This window comes from Equus asinus, chromosome 26 (assembly GCF_041296235.1).
Source record: "Equus asinus isolate D_3611 breed Donkey chromosome 26, EquAss-T2T_v2, whole genome shotgun sequence".
In the NCBI taxonomy this organism is placed as follows: domain Eukaryota; kingdom Metazoa; phylum Chordata; class Mammalia; order Perissodactyla; family Equidae; genus Equus; species Equus asinus.
The window spans coordinates 26,221,447-26,235,211 of NC_091815.1; the positions used below are offsets into that span (position 1 = coordinate 26,221,447).

Below are 13,765 nucleotides of genomic sequence, written 5' to 3' on the forward strand. Positions count from 1 at the left end.
TGTTCATGTGTCCCTGACGGTCACATAAATATTTTATAGTTGGATTTGTTCAAATCCAGATCCAAAGTCTTACCACACAGTGCCTTTATTTGAACCATCATAGGTCTTTTAAATCTGAAACTATTCCCCAACTTTTGTATGACACATTTCTTGAAGAAACTGGGCATTCACCCTGTACAATTTCTCATACCCAGATTTGACTGACCACATCTTTTGTGTGTGTGTGTGAGGAAGATTGGCCCTGAGCTAACATCTGTTGCCGATCTTCCTCTTTTTTCGCTTGAGGAAGATTGGCCCTGAGCTAGCATCCGTGCCAGTCTTCCTCTACTTTGTATATGAGATGCCACCACAGCATGGCTTGATAAGCAGTGTGTAGTCCACGCCCAGGATCCAAACTTGCAAACCCCAGGCCACACAAACTTAACCACTACACCACCAGGCCAGCCCCATTGGCTGACCGCATCTTTGTGGTGTCACTCAAGATGTCCTTCATTCCCAGGATTCCCTGTAAACTGGGAATTCAATCAGATTTGGGTTCGTTCTGGCAAGAGCTCCTCACTGGAGGTGCTGGGCCCCTTCCTGGAGCATCACATCGTAATAATCGGTGGTCCCATGCAGTGCATCCAGGTCCTGATCCCTCCATTAGAAAGTTTCCCGTCAACTTTTCACTCACTGTTCTTAGCAGAGGGACTGTTTAAAACCAAATCAGGTCTCTCCCCTGCTCAAAGTTACCCAGTGGGGAAGGCTTGTGAACTGTTGGTGAGAACGTAAATTGGTATAGCCATTATGGAAAGCAGAATGGAGGTTCTTCAAACAATTAAATATAGAATTACCGTATGGCCCAGCAATGCCACTTCTGGGTGTATATTCAAAGGAAATAAAATCAGGATCTCAAAGAGACATCTGCACCCCATGTTCATGGCAGCATTATTCACACTAGCTAAGACACAGAAACAAGCTAAGTATCTGCCAGCTGGTAAGTGAACAAAGAAAATATAAGGTGTGTATGTGTATATATATAATATACATATAATATATATTGACATGACACACAGTCACGCCAATATATATTATATATATATAATGGAATATTATTCAGCCATAAAAAAGGAAGGAAGTCCTGCCATTTGTGACAGCATGGATGGACCTTGAGGGCATTAGGTTAAGTGAAATAAGTCAGACAGAGACAGACAAATACCATATGATCTCACTTATGTATAGAATCTAGAAAAGCCAAACTCTTAGAAACAGAGACAGATGTAATGTACACCACGGTGACTATAGTTAATACTGTATTGTATATTTGAAAGTTGCTAAGAGAGTAGATCTTAAAAGTTCTCATCATTACAAAAAAAAAATTTGTAACTATGTGTAGTGACAGGTCTTAACTAGACTTATTGTGGTGATCATTTCACAATATATACAAATATTGAATCATGTTGTACGCCTGAAACTAATGTTCTATGTCAATTATAGCTCAATAAAAATTAATTAATTCATTTCATGAAAAAGAAACAGAGCAGAATGGTGGTCACCACGGCTGGAGGGTTGGGGAAATAGGTGCAAACGTTCAATTATAAGATAAATAAGTTCTAGGGATCTAATGTACAGTATGATGCCTATAGTTAACAACACTGTATTGTGCACTTGAAATTTATTGAGAGTAGATCTTAAACATTCTCACCACACACACACACAAAAATGGCAACTATATGAGGTGATGGATGTGTTAACTAACTTTACTGTGGTAATCATTTCACAATAAATACGTGTATTAAATCATCATATTGTACACCTTAAATTTATATAATTTTATTTGTCAATTATATCTCAGTAAATGTAGTGGGAAAATAGCCCCCAGGGGGTTCTGTCACAGTTAGAATAAAAACCAAAGTCCTCCTCACCAGGCTAAGGCGCTCTCTGATCTCATCTCTTCCCATATCCCATCCATGCCAGCCACACAGTCTTCTCCTTGAAGTTTTTCACATGCCTGCCTCCATGCCTTTGCATTGGCTGTTTCCTCTGCTGGAATGCCCTTCCTTACTTGACTTACTTGCTAATTTACTCCAGATCTTGATCATAACCTCGGAGAGGCCTTCCCGGACCACCCTCTCTAAAATAGCACTCCCATTGCTGGCTATGCCCTCCTCTGCTTTATTTTCCTTCACTGCCCATCTTGCATCCTGATAAATATTTATCTCACTGTTGCCTCTCTTCTCCTTCCAATTTGAGTTCCACGAGGGCAGAGATTTGTCCTCCTCACTGTGGGGTCCCCAACACCTGGCACGGGGAATGTGTCTACCCATCTGCCCTTCTCATTTTTAAAATGCATTTGAAAGAAAATTGCAGGCTCACAGCAGGTGCTCAGTGAATAGCTCTTGAGTGAATGAACACAGATTCAGGTTGGCTGTGCACACAGCTGGGCCCACTGAGCCCTGGGCATGTAGGGCCCCCAATGTGTTCCCACAAGTGGGCAGACCTTTGCACATACACATTTGCACCCCCCAAAAATGCCAGAGTTATTGATTGTCCCCTTTGTGGTAGGCCTTTTACAGGGTGGTGGTGGATATACCCAGTCCCCGCCTCCCAGAGCTCACAGAGCAGAGGAGGAGACAAGCAGGAGACACACAGTCATGCCTATGAATGTATCTTGACAACCCATGCAGAACGCTGCCAAAGAAAAGGACAGAGTATTGGGAGTGAACGACATGGGGACCTAGATTAGACTGGGCAGGGCCAGGCAGTGACACAATGGAGAGGGAACATTGAGATGGGGTAAGGGGTGTGTAGGAGTTGAGGACAAAGGGCTGCAGGAGGTGCCCCACAGCTGTGAGCAAGGAAAAGAAGTCTGGGGATGGGGAGGAAAGGTTCAAGGGGACATGGGGGGTCCTTGGAGGGCTAAGTAAGCAGCTTGGGGTTTTATCTTGGGAGGTTTGGAGCAAAGGAGGGAAGGAGTTTGATCTAGGATTGAGAAACATTCCTCTGGTTGTTGACAGGTTAGAGGGAGGGAGAGTGGAGACAGGGAGCCAAGGGGGAGGCCAGATCAGGGGTCCAGGCGGGAGAGGACAGGGCTGGACAAGGGTGAGGTCATGGGGAGGGAAGCAGGCCCACGTGGGAGAGAGGTTTGTCATGCTGAATCCTCCACAAGACTTGGTAACTTACTGCAGGGTAGGGGGTGTCCAGGAGGACCCTGAGGGCTAGCTTTGGGAGGGAGGATGGATGCTGAGGCCGTCACTGAAATGGGACACAAATAAGACAGCTCAGAAAGGCTGATGGTGAGGAGCCTTGAGTGCCAGGCTGAGGAGTTGGGAGCTCACTCCCAGGGCAGCAGGGAGCCAAGGGCCAAGGTTAAACAGGGGAAGGATAGGGTCAGATCTGAGTTTCAGAAACATCCCTCTGTTGCCGAATGGAAGAAGGCTTGGAGGGAGCAAGAATGGAGGCAGGGAGGCCAGGGAGGAGGCCAGGGCAGGGGGCGGCAGGAAAGGATGAGGCTGGACTACACCGGGTTGGTGGGGAGAAGGCGCAGGTGGGAGAGACATCAGGAGCTTGAATGGATAGGACTTTGTGGTGAGCTCTAGGAATACCACTACACAAGCAGAATGGCCAAGAGCAGAGGAGCGGATGCCCACTCCCTCCTGCACAGACACTCAGGCATGCAGAGACCCCCATGTGCAAAACACAGGGGCACAGAAATGGACAAGCAGCACAACCACCTCAGAGACACTGGACCTGCAAGGACCAGGACACACAATCCCACCAGAGGGAGACAGCAGCGTGAGTGCAGAGGGAGACAAACAGATGAGATGCAAAAAATCAAGCGCACCTTGTCAGCTGTTGTCACCACGTGCGAAAAACTGCACATGTGCAGACCTAGGACATCTTCCCTCTAGCCTGCTAAGTGGGCTCTATTCTTATTCCCATCTTACAGATGGACAAACCGAGGCTCAGGGAGGCCAGTCACTTGCAAGTCACACAGTTAGTGGTAGAGCTGGGATTCCAACCCACGTCTGTGGGCACCCCCGTGGGTCCCTGTACACTAGTGCCCGGTTTCTGTGCCCATGTGGGTCTTTTTTGTATGAGGATCTATGTCTCCTCAAGTGTACCTGGGGGCTGCCCACCCAGCAGTGTCCTCTGGTTTCTGGTTTCTGAAGTTTCTCTAGGAATGGAGTTCCTGACCCAGCTTGTCTGAGTGTATCCGTGGGCCGGCAGCGTGCCCTTGCATGTCTCCTTCTGTCCCAGCCTCTGTGTATCGATGACATCTGAGTGTGTGTGTGTGTGTCCTTGTCTGAGGAGCTGTGAGTGTGAGGGGGAGTGCCTGGCTGGGGCTGGGCTGGGGGTGGAGGCAGGGGAGGGGGGCGTCGCACGGACTGAGAGGGGAGTGGAGTTCTGGAGGAATGTTTACCAGACACGAGAGAGCCCAGAGGGACAGCGCCCAGAGCCGGGATAGCGAGACGCACAGCCTCCCGCCTCACTGGCCCAGGATTGGGGGTGCAGCCGCCAGGGGCCCCTTCCCCCTCCTCAGCCTCCCTCCAGGGCCCCTTTAAGACCGGGCTGGCCCTCTCCTCTCCAAGTTAACCCCTCACAATCCAGGTGGCCCCCTAGGCTCCGACTCGGTGGGCGGAGGCAGGGAGGGAGCCAAGGGCGGAGAAAGGGTTGCCCGAAGTCTGGGAGGGAGAGAAGGAGGCAGGGGAGCAGAGAAGGCGGCCGCTGAGCAGAGCTGGCGAGGGGCCCCGCCGTGCCAGGCGGGCAGTGCCAAATCCAGGGAGCCCGGAGCTGGGGGGAGGGCCGGGGACAGCCCGGCCCTGCCCCCTCCCCCGCAGGGTGCTCAGCAACTTCTGAGGAAAGTTTGGCATCGATTGCGCGGTGCCCCGAGGATGGGCAGGGTCCCGCTGGTCTGGTGCTTGGTGCTGTGTTGCTGGGGGTGCGTGACCCCCAAGGGTGAGTGATGGGGTCCCTGTGGGGCAGGACCGCCCATGGAGGGGCTGGGGTCCGGGGAAAGGAAAGGGGATGGATGGCAGGTGCTGGGGGGTGAGTCCCCGGGCTGGTCTTGGAATTTCCTTGGGACAACAGAGAGGCAAACAGAGAGACACAGAGACAAACCAGAGAGGCCAGGGGAAAGAAAGGGACTCAGAGAGGAACACAAGGACAAGAAACAGAAACTGGAAGAGTCGGAGATGGCAGGAGATGGACACAGAGAGAGACAGACAGACAGGAGAAGCTGAGGACCCTGGGGAGAGGGGCTGAGTTGGGGGCTGCCCGCAAAGGAATCTTCCAGAAAGAATTAAGGCAGAGGGATGAGGAGGGCTCTGGAGCCCTAGGGGAAAACCCTCGTCACTGTCATGCCCCACTTGTCCCTGCCCCACGATTGTCTGTCTGTCTGCTCCATCTCAGGAGCGGGTGTCTCTGGTTCCAACTCTACCATCTCTGTGGGTCTCCATTTCTCTCTCTGTCTCCGTCTTTATGTCTCCCCGTTATCTACGTGTCTCTATTGATGTCTCTCTCTGTCTCCGTCTGTTTCCCTCTGTGTGTCTCTCCTGACACGTTTTTCCCTCTCAAAGGTGTTTCTCTCTTCATCTCTCATCCTCTGTCTCTCTCTGGGTCTCTGCTCCTCTGTCTCTGACTCCCCATGCCCAACTTTCTCTGGCTTCTCTCCATGTCTCTCCTTCTCTGTTTCTTTCTCTCTCCTCTCCCTCTCCAGCCCCTGTTTTTCCCAACCATCCACCAGCCTGATCTGTCAAGTCTCTAGAGACCCTAAGGGAGGGCAGTAGGGGCAAGGGCTGGCCCGCTGGGCAGTCCAGGGCGTGGGAGGCTGCCAGAACCCCGGCCTACTTCCCAACGGCTGAAGGATGGAGGCGGAGGCCGGACCCCAGTCCCCTGGGAAGGCTCCCATCCTCCCCTCAAAGCCTCCGCCCTCCACCCCCCACTGAGGTCACTCTACAACTATGTGAGCCTGAGGGCCTGACAGGGTCCTGGCAGCCGGTAGGCAGGCCGGGAGGGATGGAACTGAGGAGTCGGAGGGAAGTGGGGGTTCCTAAGCTGACTCTTCTCCATCTTCCTACAGGCACACAGGCTGAGGCAAATCCCTTTGTGGGGAGCCTAGGAAACATCACCGGTGCCCGGGGACTTATGGGGGCCCTTCGGTGTGAGCTCCAGGTTCAGGGGGAACCCCCCGAGGTGACCTGGCTGCGGGATGGACAGGTCCTGGAGCTGGCGGACAGCACCCAGACCCAGGTGCCCCTGGGCGAAGACGGGCAGGACGACTGGAAAGTGGTCAGCCAACTCAGGTGCCCAGCCTCCCCTCACCTGCCACGACCAGATCCCTGTCCCCCACCTCCATCACATGGTGGGTGAAAAGTAATGGGCAGGAGCCCCACTTGGGTTGGAACCCCAGCATGGTCACTCTCTGACTGTGTGGCTTTGAGCATGTGACGTAACCCTGGGTTTCACTTTCCTCTTCTGTAAAATAAGTTAATAATAGTACCCACTTCTTAGTCCTTAGGAGTTTCCAGTCTAGACCCCCCTCTTTCAGCTCTGATGACCCCTTCCCAGTGTCCAGCTCTGACCCGAACCTCTCTGTCCCTCCTCTTGCCCTGTCAGAATCTCATCCCTGCAGCTCTCAGACGCAGGATGGTACCAGTGTGCGGTGGTCCTGGGAGGAAAGACCTTCGTGTCCCAGCCTGGCTATGTTGGGCTGGAGGGTGAGCCCTGGGCTCAGAGGTTGTGGGACAGCAGGAATTCTGAGGGTCAGAGGGTTCTGGAGGATTCAGGATGTCCCCTGAGGACATACAGCCTACGAATGTCAGAGATCTTGGGGTGTTGGGAAGCTGGGAAGTCTATAAATTATTGGGGACAGGCCTGGGTGAGACTGTATGTCCTGGAGAAGACATCTTGGGGCTTGTCAGATGTCCTGGGGTCAGACATGGTGGGGGTAGGACACTCTGGGATCAGATAAGGGGTCAGAGGCACGTCTTAGGCCTCTCCCTGACCCCGGGGACCTCGCTCTCCTCATTGGTCAAAAGGGATGAGGAGTCAGATATTCTGGAAAAGAGATATGAGGGGCTCGGATGGTCTGGGGATCAGACATTGGTCAGGGGGAATCATATATTGGGATCATGTGCCCTAGGGGTAGGGCTGAGGGGTCAGACATCTGAAGGCAGTTCAGGTGTCCTAAGGGATCAGACATGGGAGTGAAAGACCCTGCAACCTGCAACACCCTAGTGGTGAGTGGGACACATGGGGGGCTCAGAGGGACCCCAGCCTCTACCACCAACCCCCCCCCAGGCCTGCCTTACTTCCTGGAGGAGCCTGAGGACAGGGCTGTGACCGCCAACACCCCTTTCAACCTGAGCTGCCGGGCCCAAGGACCCCCAGAGCCCGTGGACCTCCTCTGGCTCCAGGATACTGTCTCCCTGGCTCCAGCCACAGGCCATGGCCCCCAGCACATGCTGCGTGTTCCAGGTGAGTCTGGGGGAGTGGCCAGCTCAGCGCAGAGGGCCAGGCAGGATGAAAGTGGGGAGCAAGGGAGCCCTGCTTGCCTCTGAGTGAGTGTCTGCCTGAGCCTTTCTGTCTCTCTGTCCCTGAGTCTGTCTCTCTCTGTTTTCTCTCTTTGTCGCTGAGTCTGTCTTTCTCTACATCTCTGTCTCTATTTCCTCTTTTCTCTCTGTCTCTTTCTCTCTGTTCTCCATCTGTCTCTGTTTCTCTCTGTGTGTGTCTGTCTCTCTGCTCTTTCTCCTTCCATTCACCCTAGCTTCTCTGAATAGAATTCTTTGTCCTGGGTTTTCTCTGAGCTGTTCCGTGGCCCAAGTGTGTGTGGGCCTGGTGCCCCTTTGTCAGCCCTTGACCCCAAGCAGGGCACCAGAATCAACTATGACCTTTTCTCTCCCACCTCCTCCCAACCTGCCCACCTCTGGACCCAAAGAGCCCAACTCGGGGGACAGAGGTGAAAGCAAAGAGAGGAGGAAAAAGTGGGAAACAGAAAGACAGTTACAGAGAGAGAGAACAAGAGACACAGGAAAGGACAGACCACAGAGGTAACCCAAGACAGGACAGGGAGGTCTCAGTGACAGATGAAAGCCGCCCAGCCTCGGGGTGACCATCCCCTTCCATATCACACAGATGGGACAGGACCTAGTTTGGGGTCACACAGCAGTCAGAGGGGGAGCTGGGGGACCCTGGGCACAGGGGGTTCCCCTCACTGAGGAAGGAGAGACAGGAACACAGACGGGGGAAGCTCACTCAGAGGAAGGCTGCTAGACCCTGGAGGGCATCAGCTTCTGGCACCCCCAACCTGCTGCCTCCTCTGCTGGAATGGGGAGGGGACTCCAGATGAGGGTCTCCCTGGGTCAAGGGAGGTGCCCACGTTCCCAGCATTCCGGGGGCCCTGAGTGTGCAAGGAAGCGGTGATGAGCATGCCAGCCCCCAGAGGGGTGACTCAGGCCGGTGGCTCTGGAGCCTGAGTCAGCCTGGCACGACCCCACAGAAGGAGAGGGAGAAGATGGTTCCCTCACTCCATCCCAGGAAAAAGGAGAAATGGGGGAGCACAGGTGTGAGAGGGCCTACGTGTGTATCAGTGTGTAATGGAGCTGTCAGGGAGCGGTCTGTGTGCGTGTCTGTGTGATCTGGGCATGTGCACGTCCCACTGGATCTGTGTCTCATTGCGTCAGTCAGCATCAAACTCTTTGTATGAGGGTGTGCCTTAGCGAGGGCCAGCTTCTGTGGATGTCTCAGTGTGTGTGTGTGTGTGTGTGTGTGTGTCTCACTAGGTATGTGTCTGTCAGCTTGGCTGTCTGTCCCACTGTGTGTTTGGGTCTTTATAGTACGTCTCTGGAAGTTTCTCAGTGTGTGTCACTAAGTATACTAGTGTCAGCCTGGTGTCTATCCTTCTTTGTGTTTCTGCGTTCGCAGCTGTGACTCGCTGTGTCAGGGTGGAGTGTGTGTGTGTTCGGGGAGAGATGGCAGAGTGAGGGACCAAGTCTGTTCCATAGCTCTTGCACACACCTCCCTGTGAAGAGGCGACAGTGTCAGCTCATAGGTGTGCACCTATGGGTGTGAGTGTGTCTTCGTGTGACTTCTGTTTCCTTGTGGAGTCAGTGGACACCTTGGTGTGTTTCTTGGTGTGTTTCTACTGACCTCAGCTGTGTGTACATACGTCTGTGTCCGCGAATATCTCTGTGGTGTCTGTGTCTATGTCACAGGGTGAGCATGTTGATATATGACTGACTCACATGGACCCCTGTATGCGTGTGTGTGTGTGTGTGTGTGTGTGTGTGTGTATGATTCACAGCAGGCAGTGACAATAGCCTTCTGCTTCTGCCTGGTGTCCTGGTATATCAGCCCTGCCCCAATTGCCTCTTGTGGACGAACGTGGGTTCTCACCAGCATGTATATGTATGTATGTGCCACCTTCGTGCACAGGGCAGCATCTCCACACTTGTGTGTCTGCAGCAGTCCTGCATGTCTACCCAAGTGGGTGTTTCTGTATCAGTCTGAATTTCAGTGAATGTGTCTGAAGCAACCTGAGTGTGTCCAGCTGTGTTTTGATGTTGTGTGTATGTGTGTGTGTGCCAATGTCAGCCCCTGTGTGTATACATGTAAGTCACTGAGTGTCTATTTGTGTCACTGCATGTTTGGGACAGCATCAGCCCTGTGTGTAGCTTAGCTTAGGGAGTGCTACGCTGTCTGTTTTTATGCCATAATGGCCCCTGTGTGTTAAATGTGATTCATTGTGTGTGTGTGTGGGGGGGGGGGGGTGCTGTGACAAGGCATTTTGTCCGTTTGTCTGTGTCTGTCGCTCCATCTGACTCAGGGCGTGCCCCTGTCTCCTTCCAGCCTTCTTCTTCCCTTGGAAAAAACGCAAGGGGGAGGGGAGCAGGGAGCGGAGGGAAGGACAGTACATCTGGAAAGCACATCTGGAGTAGGCCTGCTCCAGTCGCTGAGGGAGATCCCGCTGGAGGGGAGGGGGTCCCAGGCCCCTTGGGCCCTGCTCTCCCCTCCCTCAAAGTGCCTGGCTCTGGGGCCTCGGAAGGGGGATGCTGGGCGCGCCCCCCCAACCAAGGCCGGCCGGAAGTGCCAGAGGGGGAGGGGGCGTCCCGGTGACTCATGCGGGGGCAGGAATGCTGCGGTCGGAACAGGACCCGGCTCCAGAACCCCGCTCCCGCCCCAGGGCTCCTCGCGAGGCAGCGGCAGCTCCCGCGCGGTGACCCTGGCCGGCCCCCACGTGCCAGGTGGCTGGACAGGATCCAGCCTCCCCGCCCCTGCGGCAGCCCGCCCGGGGCTGTCCTGTCCCTCCCCCGGACCGGCCGCGGGGGCTGCGGGCCCGGGCACCTGACCTTGGCTGGGAACTGCCGCCTGGGCAGCGAGCTGCGGAGCTTCCCTGCCCACCCCCTTCCGGCCTCGGCAGCCTTTCCTTCATTCCACTCCCTCTGCCGACTGAGAAAAGGAAACTTTGTGTCTGCGGGGAGGTGGTGGGAACACAGGCACACACTGCAGAACAAACACAGGAGACACGCACAAGTGTACAACATCCGCGGACACACACAGGGCCACAAACACTCCTGCACAGAAAGACACACGGAACAGCAGACATGCACGCAGACTTAAGACTTGGTCCTTCTCACATCCTGTCCCCCAGACATTGTGTTTACACGCATATGTTTATGTTTCTGTGTGTGTGAGTCTGTGTGTGTTGTATAGCTGTGTGGTTGTATATCTCTGTGTGTCTCTTGTGTTTGTCTCTGTACTTGTATGTACCTTTGTGTGCGCATGTGTGTGTCTGCCTGTGTTCCCACCACCATGCTGGGGAGGGGAGGCAACCCATCCCCAGACGCTCAAAGAGAGTTATTCAAGACACACACATTAACTCACTTACTCACGGAATTACACAGGCTCATGTTGCTACATCCACACTCAGAAACTCTCATAAGTACACAAACTTATACACATAAATTCATTCACTCATTTAACAAATATTTATGAAGCACGTGCTCTGTGCCAGGCCATCTTAGGCCTGGAGGATACAGCAGGAGACAAAACAGACAGAAACCCCTGCCCCCCGGGGAGCTGACATGCTAGTGGAGTTGACAGACAGTGAACAAGATACATAGATAAGGGTCAGCCCGGCTGGCCTAATGGTTAAATTTGGCACGATCCGCTTTGGCAGCCCCGGTTCAGTTCCTGGGCACAGACCTACACCACTTGTCTGTCAGTGGCCATGCCCTGGCGGCAGCTCACATACAAAATGAGGAAGATTGGCAACAGATGTTAGCTCAGGGCGAATCTTCCTCAGAAAAAAAAAAATTAAAAAGGTACGTAGGTAATGTGTGGAGTATACTGTGATGAGAAGAGCCAAAGAGAAAAAGAAAAACAGGAGGAGGCCAGATCTGGAGGGAGGTCAGGGAAAGAGTGACTGAGAAGGTGGATCTGAGTAACAGATGTGAAGGAGGGTGGAGGCAGCCGTGTGGATATCTGTGGGAAGCCTGTTCCAAGCAGAAGGGACAGAAGTGCAAAGTTCTGAGTGGGGAATGTGCTTGAGCCTGTGTTCCAGAAACACCAGGAGGCCAGTGTGGCTAGAGCAGAGTGAGCAGCCAGGGAGCAGTGAGTGAGGGGAAGAGGGGTGGGTAGGAGCAGAGCTCATGAATGAACAAACGCCTCCACATTTACACACACCCAGGGGGAACTGTTACATACACCAGGTGTGTCTATTAGTTGTATGTGCCTCTGTGTGTGCCTGTGTGGCTCAGCATGACTGTGTTCATGCATGTATGTGTGTGTCTGTGTGTGAGTGTGCATTCTTGTATGTGTCTTGTGTCTCTAGGTATGAGTATGTTTCTGTATGTGACTGTGTGTTTCTATGTATATCTGTGTGTATAATTGTGTGTGTTGGTATATGTGTCTGGTGTGTCTATGTAGGAGTAAATGTATTTGTGTGTGTGTATAACTGTGTGTGTCTATGCATGTGTGTCTGGGTATGTACGTGTGTCTCTATCCATGCATAAGTGTGTGTGAGGGGGTGTGTGTCTGTGTGCGTATGCATGTGAGTGTGTGTTTACGTGTGTCTATATCTGTGCATGTGTGTGTGTCTGTCTGTATGTGTGTCTGTGTGGTGGGGCATTAGAGCTGGGCCATGGGCCTGTCATCATGTATGGGGATGGAGGCCTGTGTTCCCAGGCCATTGCCTCCCCTTCCCGAACTCTCCCTTCAAGCAGGTGCCGTGTGAGCTGTACTGACCCTGTCAGATGGGCCATGGTAGGGGGCAGCCCGGCATGACCCAGGAAGCCCTCCCCTCTCTGACACTGGGCCCCTTCTTTATATGACTCCTCAGGCCTGAACAAGACATCTTCTTTCTCCTGTGAAGCCCATAATGCCAAGGGGGTCACCACATCCCGCACAGCCACCATCAAAGGTGACAGGAAAGGGAGCTGGGGAGCTGGGTGTCAGAGGGTGAGGGTCAAATGTCAGAGCTGGGGTAGAGGGAAGGGTGGGGAGCTTTGGGCAAAAGCATCTGAGGGTCAGTCCCTCCCGTCATCTGTCCACAGTGCTCCCCCAGCGGCCCCGTGACCTCCACCTGGTTTCCAGCCAGCCCACGGAGCTGGAGGTGGCTTGGACACCAGGCCTGAGTGGCATCTACCCCCTCACCCACTGCACCCTGCAGGTGAGTCCTCAGACTTTGCTCGCCTCAGTCTCAGCCCTCCTTCCACCCACACCCACAAGCCCTCATCACCTCCCTAGGAAACCAGCCCTTCCCAGCCATTCATGTGTTGAGAGGCAATAGAACCTCTGGTTAAGGCAGATGTCCTGGGTCCAGATCCTGGCTCCACCAGCTGCTGGCTGCCTGAGCTTGGGGAGGTGACTTAACCTCTCTGGGGCTCAGTTCTCTCATCTATAAAATGGGCATAATGGTAGTACCTACCTGATAGGCTTGTGAGAATTCCATGTGTGAACACAAGTAACAAACTTAAAATAGTATCTGGAACATAGATAATGCACAATAAGCTACAGTCATGCACCACCTAACCATGTTTCAGTCAACAATGGGTCGCATATATGACGGTGGCCCATGAGATTAGTGCCACATAGCCTAGATGTGTAGTAAACTATACCATCTAGGTTTGCGTAAGTACACTCTATGATGTTTCGCACAACAACGAAGTCGCCTAACGACGCATTTCTCAGACTGTATCCCCGTCGTTAAGTGACACGTGACTGTATTAGCTGTTTTAATTTTTTTTTTAGTGTTAATGATATTGACTCTAGCCGGAATGGGAACCCTGAGACAGCAGGGCCCAGAGCCACCTCTGTCACCCCTGGGTACCCACGGCCCTGTGCTTCTCCCCTCCCAGCCCTGAGCACTCTGGGTTGTCATTGTCAGGAGGTGAGTCTGTCTCCCACTGAACTGTGAGCTCTGAGAGGGCGGGGCCGGGCTGTCTCAGTCACCTTGTCCTCATGATCGCCCAACACAGAGCCAGACATAGACTAGAAAATATTTGCTGGAAGAATACCTGACAACTGCAACAAGCTAGACCCAGCCTTCTGCACCCAAGTTGTTCCTATTCCAGAATAAGGAAAAAACCCAAACAAACACAGATCTCTGAATGCAAGGTCCAGTTCTGGCCTGAAGTTCTCTGAGGCTTGGAAGGTGGAGTGAGGGTGGTACAGTGCCTGTGAAGGGAGATGACAATAGTTAATAACGACCCACTTTTATTGAGTGTCAACTATGTGCTGGGCCTTGTCTGATGGCTTCACACACACTTCCTTGTGTGTTTGTGAA

At 53.1% G+C, this 13,765-nt stretch overlaps 1 protein-coding gene across 3 annotated transcripts in view; it reads left to right on the plus strand.

The window, feature by feature from the left end:
• Nucleotides 1-4,344: 4,344 nt before the first annotated feature.
• The window catches only part of AXL (AXL receptor tyrosine kinase), a 28,313-nt gene continuing 18,892 nt past the window's right edge, over nucleotides 4,345-13,765 (plus strand). The window contains exons 1-6 of one of the 3 annotated variants that reach the window (XM_014861013.3): nucleotides 4,345-4,938; nucleotides 6,062-6,284; nucleotides 6,598-6,698; nucleotides 7,282-7,458; nucleotides 12,320-12,400; nucleotides 12,534-12,649. In XM_014861013.3, coding sequence (XP_014716499.1) covers nucleotides 4,875-4,938; nucleotides 6,062-6,284; nucleotides 6,598-6,698; nucleotides 7,282-7,458; nucleotides 12,320-12,400; nucleotides 12,534-12,649 — 762 coding nt within the window. In that variant the 5' untranslated portion in view covers nucleotides 4,345-4,874. The remainder of the gene's footprint in view (nucleotides 4,939-6,061; nucleotides 6,285-6,597; nucleotides 6,699-7,281; nucleotides 7,459-12,319; nucleotides 12,401-12,533; nucleotides 12,650-13,765) is intronic. The other 2 variants (XM_014861012.3, XM_070499351.1) reach the window with 2 other exon arrangements.